The sequence below is a fragment of the Platalea leucorodia genome (assembly GCF_965183815.1).
Source record: "Platalea leucorodia genome assembly, chromosome: W".
Classification (NCBI taxonomy): Eukaryota; Metazoa; Chordata; class Aves; order Pelecaniformes; family Threskiornithidae; genus Platalea; species Platalea leucorodia.
The window spans coordinates 4,199,880-4,214,878 of record NC_138859.1 but is presented as its reverse complement, the minus strand read 5'-3'; the positions used below and the strand labels follow the sequence as shown (position 1 = coordinate 4,214,878).

The following is a 14,999-nucleotide window of genomic DNA, read 5'->3' as shown; positions in this document are numbered from 1 at the left end:
AGATTAGCATTCCCATTGTTCCGGGCAGTTTACAGTACCGCTGGAAATTTTTTTGCAAAAATTTATTTTGGGAGGAAAGTCTTGGTGATGCTTAAAAGCTGCTGGAGACAGCTGGTAGAAAATATATTGTAACTCAAAAGTATGAGCTAAGCATGAAACTTGCATCTCTACTGGCTTTCAGCTTTGGGCTGCACAACGCAGCCAAGACGTGGAATACCCTCAGATAACCCCCTGTGCCATGTGTTCTTGCTTACCTCTTTCACCTGCCATCTGCTATACATTCTTACATTGTAACAGGACATGATAGGTAGAGAACGAGCAGCAATCCATACTGGACACCACTCACTTCTATATGCTCTCCAAATTGAGAGCAGGTGATCCTGATCAGAACAATTGTGTGCTCCATTCATGTCATATGTCAAGGCAGTTTAAAAAAGGCACTGGAAAGATATAATGTGACGTGACGCAACACGGCATGATAAGTACACAAATGCCTAATCAACTCATCTCAGATGGAAGGCAGCTAATGGGAAAAGCAAGCAAATTGGAAACTGCTGGAACAGCATGGACCGCTGACTGCCCAGATTACCTTTGGCCAGCTCAGCACATCTCAACGTAAAAATGCAAGCTCAGTTACAAGGAATAGCAGGCAAGCCCCAGAAGGTCAGATGTTCCATTAACCATCAGGATCCTAGCCAATCTAAAAGGTATTGAAGTCTGATACCCTTAGGAACAGCCTCAATTTAGCAAAGGGGACATCTGCACTATTCCCTAAAGAAATACAGGTACTTGAGTTGAAGACCCTAATTATTAGTATCTTGTCTTGACAAAGTTAGGGATGTCAACAGCACTGGGGATTCCAGTCCCCTTGCATTAAAAGGCTCTGCAAACAGGTAATGAGAGAAACAGTTGCTCTGGAAAGTTTGTAAGGGGTGGGATTCAGATGAAATGGCTGGCTCCAGTTACAAAGCCATGGTTCCTGATTGTTACCGGTCCAGTGCCTGACCTGCTGTTCCATGTCGAAGCCTAACTCCAGTCAACACTTAAGACACAGCATTTTACAATAACTCTTAACATAGATTCTAACCAGGTAAAAATAACTGGGCCATTTCCATGCTAGGAATGTTCAGCAATATGCTTCTGCCTGAATCAGAATGATTCCAGAGTCTAGACAGTGATTTAAGTATGGCAAAGGCTGCAAATGATACATACATGATGTCAATACATATGAAAAATATGTATCTGTCATCTGATTAAATTTGATACCTTGGAAGGATCAAGTACATTTTTCTGCCCAGTTTATTGGCAGAGATGTAAGTGGCACAGACCGCTTCAAAGTAACGAAAACCTTAAGAGAGATTTAAAACTTCTTGCTAACACTTAACTAAACAAAAATATCTCCTGTTACTATTAATTACTTATCTTTCATTTGATGGGATGTTAATTTTAGTAGCTCATCATATGTCGCAGACTTATTCAGGCTCGACAAGAGCTCCATTTTTAATGGGAGAAGACAAAAATCTGCCTTTTCTAATGGAAGAAAATATTCAAGACTGTTAGGTGTCACACACACACAAAAAGATATTTGGCAAGATTCGATATTGACTTCTCCTTTGCAGGTGAAAACTTAGCCACTTTCTAGTAGAACTGGAGAAATATGTAACTGCAGAGTGGCTATACATTCCTGTGCTCTTTAATAATTAAACTAATGCATATATGACTCTGAAAACACATATTTTGACTTTAAGGGTGTTCCTAATTAACTTGAACTAAATCAAAATAACTGTTCTGGCAGCCTTTTGTGCCTATACAGCTTAGTGCCATGGCGAGATAGTAACTACGTCAACACAACTCAATAGATGAGGTCAAATTAACTTCGTCTCTTAGCTATCAATGGTTTTGTCTAGATTTTTTAAAAATATGTTACATAAAATAAGGTTTAACCTGCTTATCATCTAAAAGAGACAAAACCACTGCTTATTTACAAAGATCTCACCTGTCTGTGGTGAGACGATCATGAATGGATTAATTAATTAAAATCTTCCATCCAAATACAGAAGGATACCTGCAAACAAAAAGTGTTAATTTCCTATGGAGGAAAAAATAAAAAGAAATTCTTTAGGAAAAACATGAAGCTTTTGGCTGCTTTTTAGTGTCTTAGTTGGAACGATCCTTCATCGAAGCTGTAATTTAGTTCACTTACCTACATTCTAGTATAAAGGATGATGGTGCCCTTCATCCAAGCCACTGATGGTTCCTGCTAAATGAAAGCCAGCTGTGTTTTCCTTTCAAAAATCTTTTCTTTTCTCTATCATTTTCAGTTGATTAGTTACATAATAATAAAAGATAGATAATAAATGGGCGCGTTGTTTTACAAATGTCTCTGTGGTCTTAATATTGAAGGTAAACCTGCACATTTTCTAGTGGTAGCCATGATGGGAGTCAGAGATGTCAATAAGGTGAAGCCTGCAGGTAGAAGTTACACATTTTATTAGGCCAAATGACACAGAAGCTGGCTCTGCTACCAACAGCTGGGTGGCTTGCAATGTGCAGACCTACCTTTATGTACAGGACAGCTCATGCCTAGAGATGTTTCTGGCATTGCCGGGTAGGAACCTTCATTGAAGATGCTCAGAGTAGCACCACTGGAGCACTTCGTCTGCCTCTTCCAAGAGCTGTAGAACCATAAGATTGGAGTCTGCTGGAAACTTAGTGGCAAAAGAAGAAAACGAAATGAGAGAGCAAGACATTTTACAGTACAATGATTGAAATTGCTCAACACCCATCTTCTCTAGAAAGCATAGTTTTTAAAGCAGGTCATCATTTAGACACCAACAAAGCACCTGTGAGATCTGAAGAACTAGATCAGTGCGTGAGCCCGCGTGTGTACATTTATACAGCACTAAGCCCCTTTCCAGTTCTTACCAAATGGCTGTTTGAACTGCCGAGAGTCCTTTTCCACTGCAAAGCAAGACAGCGTTTTCAGGGGCCACTTGTATATACTAGGCTTATGATCATTATTAATTACACCCATTAAAGGTGCCTATCACCATAGCATCTGGGTACTATCCATGTTTGATTATTTATTTATAAAAAAATTCTCCAACCTTGTGACAATTTTAATCAAGTGTTTCAGTTGATAATTGCAAGCTGTCAAGGTTAATACAATAAGGCTCATCTCTAATTCTTTTTCCATTTCCCTCCAAGAAAAAAAAAAGACCCTCTGGGATAATGACTGTGGTTTCTATATTCCCAACTCATCAGGGAGTGTCCTGCATTGAACCACCTTTATTGAAAAGTTACATCGATTCAATATATAGTAATACAGGCAAAAATAATTACAGCTTTGCTAGCAGTGTAAGACCTTAATCCAAACCTCACAAACATTCAATAAAAAGCGATACAGGCTGGGAATAGGCTTTTGACAGTGCAGCCCCAAAGGGGAGTGGAGGTGGGGTGGAAATGGACAGATGAGGGTATGTAAAAAGAGAGAGAACCACAGAGCAAAGCCATTTAGATGAGCTGTGGAAAAACAGGTGAGAATGCCAGCCAATATTCCTCAACCTACTTGTTCTTTGTTGCAGAAGGAGGTGAAGTTGCAACATTAGGATGAAATGCCAGTGAAACAATTAGGCTTTGCTTCTCCTCTCCATGTTATATTATACTCTGACCTGAATTTGTCCACTGGCGGGTTCCACCCTCACAACTTCTGAGGAGTATCTCTGCTCCGGAGAACGTGCTTACAACCTGGAATGACAAAACAGATGTGGGCTGGGGAGGGCAAAAGTAAGGAGAGGAAAGCAGGGACTTGCTCCTTGCTCAGAAGGAAAGGAAAGGAGGCAAAAGAGGGATCACCAGAGCCCCAGGGGTACCGACATACTCCTTGTTGCAGATGGCAGCTTTGCTGTTCCTACCGCTAGTTTGAGTCCAGGACTGCTGGATAACATGAGATCTTTAATTATATAGTAAAAACTTACTTTCCCTTCAATTTAAGGAACTTTCCAAAATGCTGCATCTACAAGTATTCGTAAAATATTTTTGAAGAGACATGGCAGAAACTCAGGCTTGGTCTTTGCTTTGATCTGCTGGAAGAAGTTTTCCTTGATTAAAAAAATGAAAATAACGTTGATTGATAGCAATAGTATCAGAAAAAAGCATTTATGGCAACATGGCCTGTCCCCCTTGGGAGCAGAGTTTAAACTACACTGGTGACAGACCCTGCATGTCTCAAATTAAACCACTCTAGCTATACCAGGGTCTGCTGCCTCCGCACAGGCAAGCTAAACAGCCACAGCGAGAGTCTGACTCTGGCTATGCCAGGAGAAAAGATTACCACCGATACGGAGTGGCTGGGCCCCGTCTGCGTAAGTGCTCCCTTACTTGCTTCAGGCCAGGTCACCTTAGACAAACAGTTTTAAATTCTTTGAGCTAACCTGGATGATTTTGCCTGAAGCAGGTTAGGAAGTGCTGGCACAGCCTGCTCCGTTGGGATACCTGCGGGGCGGCGGTGAGCAGCTGAGGGCACACGCTCACCTCTTCTGCCAGCCCAGCAGAATCTAGAGGAGGGCATCAATCCAAGACTTAAGTTTTCTTCTCTAGAGGACAGAAAGGTAGGCATGTGGTTAATACACAGGGAGAAGGCTCTCCAGTGTCAGGCTGGGACACTACCGTTCGTTAGGATCATTTTTTCGGTTTTGGGGGTGAGGAGAAGGAAAGGAGCAGCCTCAGTAGTGTTAACAGAAAATCCCTCCTCTTCTAATGTACCCTGCCCCCTCCCCAAAACAGGCATGCAAATATTTACCTACTTTATTTAGGGTTATGTACACTGCGTGTTTGAAAATCTGATTGGAAAATAATAGCAGATTCCTAAGCAATTAAAAAAAAAAGTAGATATTTGACTTAAGACTGTCCGGTTTCGCTTTCTCTTTCAGCTATCTGCCAAAATTGGCAGGGACTTCTAGCCCTAGTCAGTTACAAAATACAAAAATATTTATTTTCCAATTGTATTAAATCATAGGCCATATCCACAGTTCTTTAAAATCAACACAGCTCCAATAAAAGAGTCATGTTAGCTGAGGATCTTGCCCTAAGCATTTTTTTAAACACTATGAACATAAGGGTGAAATTAATTCTCAGAGGACAGGGCTTTAAACACATGAATAATCCCACAAATTTCAGTGAACATAAATCTTTGCAGGATTAGGACCTTGCGCTGCACTGAGGCCCCTTTGAAAATATGACTCACTCATTTGTTATATAAATACGTATAAACTTAACTTACCCCTCAAAACCTTTGGGAACAGCACCGGTTCCAGGCAGCTTCAAATGTTGCTGTTGTCAGTTATGAAGAATATAGCTGCAATTAAAGGCAGTGAGAGTGACTAATAAATAATTTACATAAGCCCAGTGTTCTGGGAATGTGCCAGGTAAGACTACAGTGATTCAGACATATGGGGTAAACCAAGCGAGAAAGAGAGGCTGGTCCATTATTTCCACTGAAACTAAATTAGCAAACCCTAGCTCTGGTCATTGTCCAGTGAGGCGGGACTGGTAATTCTCTGGCTAGGTCCCGTAAGCAGTGCACGGGCAAATTCCCAGGGCAAATTCCCATTTGCTTTCCCATCTTTCCTCCCTCACAACATAACCCTTCTGCAAGCAGGCGGAGCGGGAAGCGGAAGACCCTGCTCGATTCTGGTTTTCAGGAATGATTTTGAGTGTTCAACTTGAGAAAGCGTGAGAAGTCTGAATTTCTGGGGACAGTTCTGAGCAGTCTCCATCTCCCAGGACATCTCTCGGGAGATAAGCACCCAAAAATCATTAGGCGTTTCTGAAAATTCAGGTACTAAGACTAGAAGTAATCGTCTGTCTCTTTTACCCGTTTAAGAACCACGATGGGCCTTGGCTTTTGGTGAATTTACTGTGAAATGGCAGATTGTCCCTTGGCTGTGGTCATTGTCAGCGGCACAGTGTTAGTTCTCACTAAAGCATAAAAACATTCAAAGAAACGGAAGGTGTAGGTTAACCTGCCAGTAAGGCCATTGCTGCAATAGATGACTACACACAGAAGGGTGAAGGGCTCAAAAATATTTTGTTCCATAAAAATCTGCCAGAATTTCATCTTTGTCAATTTTCTTTTTCAGCCATGACTGGTCTTGTCGTTCCCCCGATGTAAGGAAGAGGCAGCTTTGCTCCTCTCCCTCTTCCCTTTTTTCCTCTTTTTTTTCATTTTTCTTTTACAGCACAAAACTACTTATTGTGATGGACCACTAAAAAGAAAAAAATAGCACTACAAGCTCTTTTTTGGGGGAAAGCCAGGCCCAGGAAAAAAAGCGAACATTTTTTATGGATTGGACAAGAGAGAAGTCTGCATCTTTTACCTGTTTCATATTTCTGACACAACCACGTCAACTCCTAAAACATTGTGAATGAAGAATCAGCCAGGAGCCAGGATGAACAACAGTTGGCAGAACGGAATCAGAAATGCAAAGTCTTTCTTGAAAGACGTGAAACCTTCCTAAGATTTGTAAAATATTAAAAGGAGAAAGAAATTGGCAAAATGATTCAAGCTTGATATTTTGGATACAATTTGTTTTACTTTGTAGGGGAAAAAAGTTGAAGTTTCTATTTTCTATGGAGCCTTTCAGATATCGATTTAGTTTATGCAGAAAAAAATTCAACAAAACAGGGTACCAGCATGAAAGAATTTCTAGGACAAACTGACATGAATGATGGAACTTTGGTGTATGTGTGTATTTGCTTATAGTTTAACCTCTTTAAAAAATGTAAGATGTTTTACAATTATTTAAATAAATAAACTTGTAACTTATTGTATGTAGAGGTAGAAATTAAACCCTTTTTTGGATTTTTTCCTCCAGTTGTACAATGAAGAAAAATGATGCAAAAATGTAGTGATAAGTTTGAGATATATTATTACTGCTGCAATTGCTCCTCACTTCTTCCCTCTTACTGAATTCATGTGCAAGGATGTATAGGATTCTTTCTGATTAACAAAATCATCAGAAACTTCTACATGCATTGTGGTATACAGGTCACTAATTCACGTACGGATTTTCATCCTCCTCATCTTTCCCCCTTCCATTTTTTGTTTCAATTAAAATATTCAGGTACTAAGATTAACTGCTAAGTTTCAAAGACCCTACTCGCGAATGAGTGGCACTTAGGGATTTGAACGAATCAGATTTTTCCTGAGGTACTGAGTTTATTTTATAGATTCAATGTATGAATTAGGAGGGAAAGGCTTCTCTAACATACTGTTTTTCCATGTAGTTAGAACACCTTAAGTTCAGTTATACTTCATATTAAGGGTGCATTTATAAAGGGTAAATATGTATTGGAATAATTTATGCACTTTTATCCTGAGTCATTAAAAATGGTAAGTATTTTCCATTTATATATTGAAGTCCATAGAAGTAATCAATTGCTTTGAATTTTTCTGCATTTTAGCATAAAAAAGTTTAGTTCGCCTTTGCATCTCCTCTCCTGAAATTGGATGGTGAGAACAAGTCTGATAAAAAAAAAATCACTAGTTATCTGACTAAACCAGAGATCACTCAAAAGAATGGGACTGTTGGAAAGCCATTTTTAGAGGGGAGGGGAAAAAAAATCAGCTGCACAACTTACACCCCAGTACAATACACACGATTCATACCTGCATGAATAGTTGTTCCTATGGTAACATCTTTATGTTAATAAATAAACCCTTAATATATGGCCCCTGAAACTGTACTTGTCCATTTGCCCAGTAGTTTTATCGATGGGTAAGTAAAATAGTGTTCTTGGTGATCCTTATATATGGTAGAAGATGTTCAGTACTGGACTCGGGATGGTGAACAACTGTGGCAACTTGCATGGCTGTGGTCATTTGGAGCTCATTTGGAGCTGATTTGGATGAGTAATAGCCTAGAAAGCCTCTATCTAGATCCGTGGTTCAAATCCAGCTGCAATGATGAGTGACCAAGAGGCGCGGTGGTTGTGTGTGGTATATGACTTGATAGACCCTCGCCTAACGGACAGGCTTTTGGCACAGGACTGCATTTTGCCAACATGGAAAATCGTTCCTTTAAATAACCCAGTGCAGGGAAGCCGACTGCCTGTGAGTCCACTTCTGGTGCGGACTGCATGAGAGTAGGTCCTCCTTGAAGCTCCGTTTTCATAGCGTAGTGTACAGTTCAGCTTATGAGAGAAATGTATTTAATATACATGAAGATTTACAGGATGTGTTTGTTAACCAGAACGCAGCACAGCAGAGAAACCAAGGGAGTGGAAAGACAAAAACCTGGGCTACTCGTATCAATCCTACAGGTGATACACTTGGTGGGAAGCAGCTTTGTACTGCTCCTGACTATGCTGTGAGGTTTCGGTAGGGGCTTCATTAGGCGCCTTTGCAATGGTAGCGAATTCAGTTTTTAAAAGGTGGAGGGGGTTTACTGTCTTCTAAAACTCAAGGCCCAATTTATCCTATCAGCAAACAATGGCAATTAGAAGCAACTTTAAAGAGAGATTTTGCGGGAATAATGTGTTTTTAAGAAGCTTGAATGTAGTTAGTCAGGGTCTTACGGTCAGGCTACTGCAAGTGTCTACATTCCAGAAAAGACGAAATAAAATAACTCACCATTAATTATGGTTGCAAGTTCATTGACACTGCAGGTGCTTTGCATGCCCTTCGTGCCATCAAGGAAGGAGCAATCACTGGAGGTCGGCGAGGCAGCCAACCTTGAAGCCAAGTGATCCCTGAAATAGGAAAGGATCACAGGTGTTACCGAGTCCGGAGTTGTAACTGTGCGCTGCTGGACGTTCACCTTTGATAACGCTACGGGGCGCACTGTCTAACCTGATCATTGTTATTCAGAACAAAAAACCAACAAAAAAGTATTTCCTACGTTCATAGGTGCCGATCTCCCAGCAAGGGTACGAGTGCGAGGTACAAATTCACGTTTGGAATTCTGCATGCATACAGGAAAAAAAAAACAGATTCAGGGTTATTAGAGTTGGGATTAAGACTTCCATAAATTTCAGTGAATACTACATTGAGTCCTAGATTTAAAAAAAAAAATCTCGATGGACCAGGCTCATTTCTGATATATTATCTCCCTCCCCCCATTTTGAACTACTAAAAAATAGCCAAACAGCTCCAACGCATAAAGATGGTGGATTTTCCCCCCTGCCCTTCTCTGTACAGGCCACTTTTTACATTTTATCATCTCTGCTTAGCCTCAAAATTCTATGCCCAGCAAATATTCCAGATAGATAGGAGCTTCTAGACCGCGTGCTGAAGAGCAGCAGCTTGCTACCTTCATGCCTCTCACATTTTTCAACAAGTAAGATTTTCATTACAAAATCTCAGTCAGAAAGGTTTCCAGTTCAAAAAAGTGAGACATTTTGTGGAAAAAAAAAAGCTATTCTGTTCATTGTCCGCCCTTTTTTTATTATTGCTTAGTCAGCACAGGCACATAAAAAAAGATCACTGAAGTCTCAGGAAGATTGAGGAAAAAAAAAATGACTGGCTACAAAAAGAAAAGGTTCTGAAATGCTCGGCCTTCCTTTCACACTTCAGGTATTTTTATTAGCTCCGTCCAGTTGCTGAAGTGGGAGAGCCATGAGTCCAAACGAAAAAGAAAACCTCCCTAGCAAGCTACTCCAAGTACTTGTAGGAAGAGAAACAAACGTAGCTGCCTATGTTGATGTAAACACGGAAAATTATTCTTTCTGGTTTGCTTTGAGCCAAACAGATGAAACAAATTACACATAGGAATGATTTAGAACATGGATTTTGCTCATGCATGGAAAACATCGTACTCAAGAGGAGCGTAGAACTTACTGGTAGCTTTACAAAGAAAAATGTGTGTAAATAAATACAATCAGAAATCCTTGAACATGAAAGAAGGACTTTGGCAGTGGCAAAGCACCCAGCAAAAAGGAAAAGTCATGTAAAAATTTATGTGTAAGGATTTTTTCAATGTAATAAGCAAATCTGTCCTCTTTTAGTTATCGCTGTTTAATATTCCCTAACAGCTTTCCTTTTTGCCACTAGAAAGATGAAAGTGTTGCGATAGGTAACTACAAATTTTATCATAACTTTGAAAGAGTATGTTTTATTTCATTATTTATCTTGGTATAGCATCTTACTCTCCCTATTTCTTTGCACACTTCCAATATGCATGGTTTTTAAAGACCGTTTTTTCCCTTCTGTAAATTAAGGCCTCATTTCTCCCTACTGTATAGTTTTGGGGTTTGTTTGGGGTTGGCTGGTCGTTTTTTTGGTTTTTTGCTTTGTCAGTTATATACAGTATGAAGTTGCTATGCACAGAGCTTTTGTAAAGATAGCTTTTTTTGTTTACTGTTTTTAATGGTCCTACTTATGGAAGAATATCTTGTTTGTAAAATGAATATGTCTACTTCAGTTTTAAACTTTAAATTATCCTAACAAAAAAATAAAATTTTTGTACTGTAAACAAGGGGGGGAATTATCTTAATTTCAGAGTATTCAATATGCTTTATTCTTTATCATCTTTATGGGTCACTCAAGGTACTGTTCCAGCAACAGCACTTTAAAAAAAGGGTAATTCTATGCTACGTGAGAGTTTTTCAAATCAAGCCTTCGTGCTTGTTTGTAGGACACCCATCCACAATTTGGTAGAGCGAGACTGAGATTGTGCCGGTCACGGAAGATAGTAACGGTCTCTTCTGGCCATGCCTTTATCACAGCTGATTAACAAAGTGGACAACACCTTTGTGAGAATTTTGTCCTTTTGGGGGAGGAAAAAAGGTGGGATACTGGCCTTTCCTTGGACTCTGACTGCTGAACTAAATTTGGGGTCGTTCCTTAGTCCTGGCTTGGGCACTGCCTTTGAGCACAACCCTGAGCCAACGCCGAAGCCTAGGCTGCAGAGCTGAGTCCCCTTGGCTCCTAAGGAAAAAACTCTGAAGTATATCGACTCCCTCTTGCAGCAGAGCGCACGTTTTACTCACTGGGATGCATAAATATGCTGCTTCGTGGCTCCAGTGCTCTGACCAGTAAAGGAGTCCAAGCGGGAGAGGCCTTGCTCCACTCGCACTCCATTCTAGCTGTTCTTCAGAAGGAGTAAGCGACACTGGCTGCCAGGGCCCGGGTCAGGCACTTGTAACATGGGGAATTCCTGTTCTCCCTGTAAGAGCGTTGACCAAAAAGGTAAATTAGCTTTATTTTATCAAAAAAAAAAAAACCCAGCATGCTGAGACGTGTCTTGGAAAATGGTAATTGACTATCTAAACCAGGAATATTCCATTTTCTTGTGTGAAAATCACCGGAAACGTTCAAACAAATGAAAATTTTCTTTGATGACGCAAGCCACTTCGACTGACGTTTTTTGACAAACAGAAGACCGAATATGAGTCAGTGTTTAAACTACTGCCAGATGTCAGTGAAAGCATCCGAAAACATTAGGCACTATCAACCAAAAGCTGGGAAGAAAACAGGGGGTTTTGGTAATCTGCTTCAATTACTCATTCAGGGATAACGTGCAATTAGTAGATGACCTTCTTCCCAACAGTGAAACCTAAGTTGTCCACCGTCCTAGTGAAATATCCTTCGTCTCATCTTGAACAGAGGCCCGTTCTACTTAAAATCCGATTCAGCTCCCCCCCTCCCTCCCCAAGAAATCCCAGCAGCGTATTAAGTGATGATTTTAGTGATAAAACTAACCGTTACTTTGAAAGAGATCCTTAGTCTTTAACAGCGACCTACTGTTATATTCGGGTGAGGGATTTTATTATGCAGATGAAAGCCTGGAGAACTACCGTGCTCCGCTACTCATTTGTTACCTCTTTTAAGGACTTGATGATGTACGAACACGGCGTGTGCCTGTGATACCTCACTGCCCTCCCCTTCAGAGCTGTCCTGCAGGCTGAGCAAATCCCAAAGAAAATGCTGAGTGAGGGAAGGAGATGCATGAAGTACCCCAGCAAGAGAGTTTCAGAAAAAATATTAGCTCCTAGATTCAAAAAAGCATACAAACAACTCCCTCCAGCCCCAAGCAGTCAACGACTATCTGTACCGAAAGGGAATCTCTATTAAAAGACAAAAAAATCTCTAGGATCTGTTCCATTGTCACGCTGAACCGATTTCATTACCAGTCTTGCCCAATTCTTAAAAACCAGCCTGAAAAGATTTTTCTTGGCCCGTGTTAAGACCAATAAAGGCTAGAGATCTGCAACCTTCTTAAATCCTTAATTTGCCAAGTTTTACACGAAGACGAAATCGTTCAGCCTTCCTTTGTAAGATGGCTGCCACGCTCTGCAAAGAATTAAATGGCATTTGCCACGTCAAACATAGAAAGAGGTCCTTTTCCAAAGGCAAGGTATTTGGACAGCCGTTCACTTGTACAGCATCAGGAACGCCGAAGGAACATTTCTCTTAACAGTAGTCACAAAGGGAACCTCCCCGGTAAGCGGTCAGCGAAAGCCCAGTTGTCTTCGCCTGGGGAGCGGACGATTACAGTCGGGCACGGCCCCGTTGCCATCCGCACGCTGCCCTGGTTCGGAAAGGCCGCCTAGAAAAGCAGATTCTCTCCCACCCTCCTTTTTTCCTGGACAGGTCTTTTCTAGATGGCTGTTTTGCAAGAACTTGAATTTCACTTTAATAAACGGTGAAACAATAGCCACTCATTCAACCACTTACACAGGGCAGCTAGGGAATTGCCAGACCAGTTAAAATATTTATCTCAGTGACAACACACAGCTGTTGAGGTGCAAAGATCTGAAGCTTTAATCGCACCAGGTTATTTAAGTAGGAATGTCTCATTAACTCCGCTTGCAGGACTGGATTAAACAGACAGCTGGTGGCCATAGCAGAGGGTGCAGACGGAGCAGCCGTGACAGAGACAGCGTGGAGCAAACGTCGGTGTAGATAAGGGGAAGGAGGGAACCCAACGCTTCCCCCTCCCGAAGTGGAAGGCACCAAACCAGCGTCCCGTGGAGGCAGTACGGGACGGCTGGGGGAAGCACCGCAACGGGGAGCGGGGCGGGGGATATCGGATCTGCTGTCCTGCCTGCTCTGTGCTTGTTTGTGCGGTTGCAACGATAACAGAAAAAGACACGGGAATGACAAAACACAAGCCTGTCCGTTGCCAGTTCCTTTTTGGGGGGGGGGGGAGCACGCTATTTGCTTGTTGGTCTTCTGCAAGGTTTACAGCCTGTGTGCTTGGGGAACTCATCCTGGTTCATTTTTGTCTGTATTCTCAAGCTCAACCCAGTGTGGACATAGAGGCCGTCGCTACCCGCTTTTGAATACAAGTTAGTAACTCTCTGCAGTGAGAAGGTGTTAGCTGCAATCTTGCCACCATTAAAATCAGCTTCAAACCTCCCTTAATACTGGGTCAAGGTTTTAATGAACGTGATTCTGGGTAGAACTGGTCAGAAATTGCATATAGCAATAGCACTTGAGGAAGAGTGAGAAGGGAGGGGAGAGTGGAACGGGGGAATAAATAGCTAGCACAAGCCAGAGAGATTGTCTGTTGGTAATAATACCATCTCTCCCTGTTTACAAGCTCTAAACTTGACAAGACATGGGCCGGATCCTCAGCTATCGTACACCTGAGTCAGTGGAGCTGGACCAATTTATGCCATCTATAGATCTGGCCATATAATTACTTTCCCCTCTGGCCTGCAAACCAGAAGCACAGCTTATAAATAAAAGCATTGGGTTTCTTTTGTGTTCACGTTCATCCTAGCACAGCACCCGAGCGTGCGCAGATCGCTTTACTTACTTCCACCGCAATGGCCTGTGAGGGCTTCAAAATCCGTGCCCACCGTGGAGGGCAACGTACAGCCAAGTAATGGAAACGCCTCCTGACCCAAACAAGTTACAATCATTTGCCAAGTTGTGTTACAAGTATTAGCTGTATTTCCGTTGTTGCTCTAGTTGTATCAGAAGACCGTAAGCACGGGGAGGTGGGGAAGAAAAAGGCAACGGCAGCAGTAACTGAAGTATGTCTTTCTGTACGTTCTTTGCATACCGTAAGGGTGCTTCTGATTTAAATGAAGGGGTTTTACAGCTCTTGGTCAGAATAAAGGAGCCTCTATACATTCTGTCATATTTCAAAACAAGGGTGACTTTACAAATACGCTGTACCACCAGTTCTCATGCTTACGGTTACTCTGATTTTGAAGGTCTTTTGCAAATCTCCAACTTCTGGAGGCACAGGAATTTTAGCTTCTTAAGTAACTTTGTGGCCTATTACTTTGCAAAAGAAGATCCTTAAAAATACAGTGCAGCTTTTCAGAAAGGCGTTGACGAGTACGTTCACAATTGTGATTATTTTTTAATCGAAGTCATGATTTTCTAAGATACGACTCTCAATTATCTCTAGGATTAATAGAGCTGACAGTAAAAAGAAATCTTTCCAATAGCAAGTAGGCTTTTGAGAACACTTCAAATCAATTTTGAGACTGTAACTAACCTCGATGAGAAATTCAAGCAGCTCGACTTTTCTCCAGACTGCTTGGTTTGAGCGGCCGCAGCAAGGCACCGTAGCAGGCTGGTACTTCGGGAGGATTCGGGTGGAGAAGGACTCATCTCAACACCTCACCGAGGCTGCAGGAACTTGATTGAAATTTGCCAGCGGGGTCCCTATGACACTGCAATTGCTGTAGTCATTTCTTTGTCTTTAAAATGCCATATAATTGCTAATGTAATTAGTGATGTATACAGAGGGGGCCCGTGCAATTACCAAGTCCTAAGATCAAGTAATTAATGTTCTGTCAACAAAACAGCAACTGTTTCATTAACAACTGTCTGGGTCTGAAAACAGATCAACTCGGAACGTTACCCACTTGGCTGAGTTCCGCGAGAGCAGCGAATTCAAACCCCAGACGCCGCGGCCTAGGTCGGCTGCGCGCAGGCGCTGGGCTTGTGGCGTCCTCCGCCCACAGCGACCAGGCGCTGCCCCTTCCCGTACGAGGCGGCGTCATTCACACCGCTCAAAGAGACCGGGTTCACATCT

At 41.7% G+C, this 14,999-nt stretch overlaps 1 protein-coding gene across 1 annotated transcript in view; it reads left to right on the top strand.

The window, feature by feature from the left end:
- The window catches only part of LOC309601575 (transcription factor COE2), a 144,508-nt gene extending 138,253 nt beyond the window's left edge, over window positions 1–6,255 (top strand). Inside the window, exon 16 of the mRNA XM_082334663.1 lies at window positions 6,141–6,255. Coding sequence (XP_082190789.1) covers window positions 6,141–6,172 — 32 coding nt within the window. The 3' untranslated portion in view covers window positions 6,173–6,255. The remainder of the gene's footprint in view (window positions 1–6,140) is intronic.
- Window positions 6,256–14,999: the final 8,744 nt, after the last annotated feature.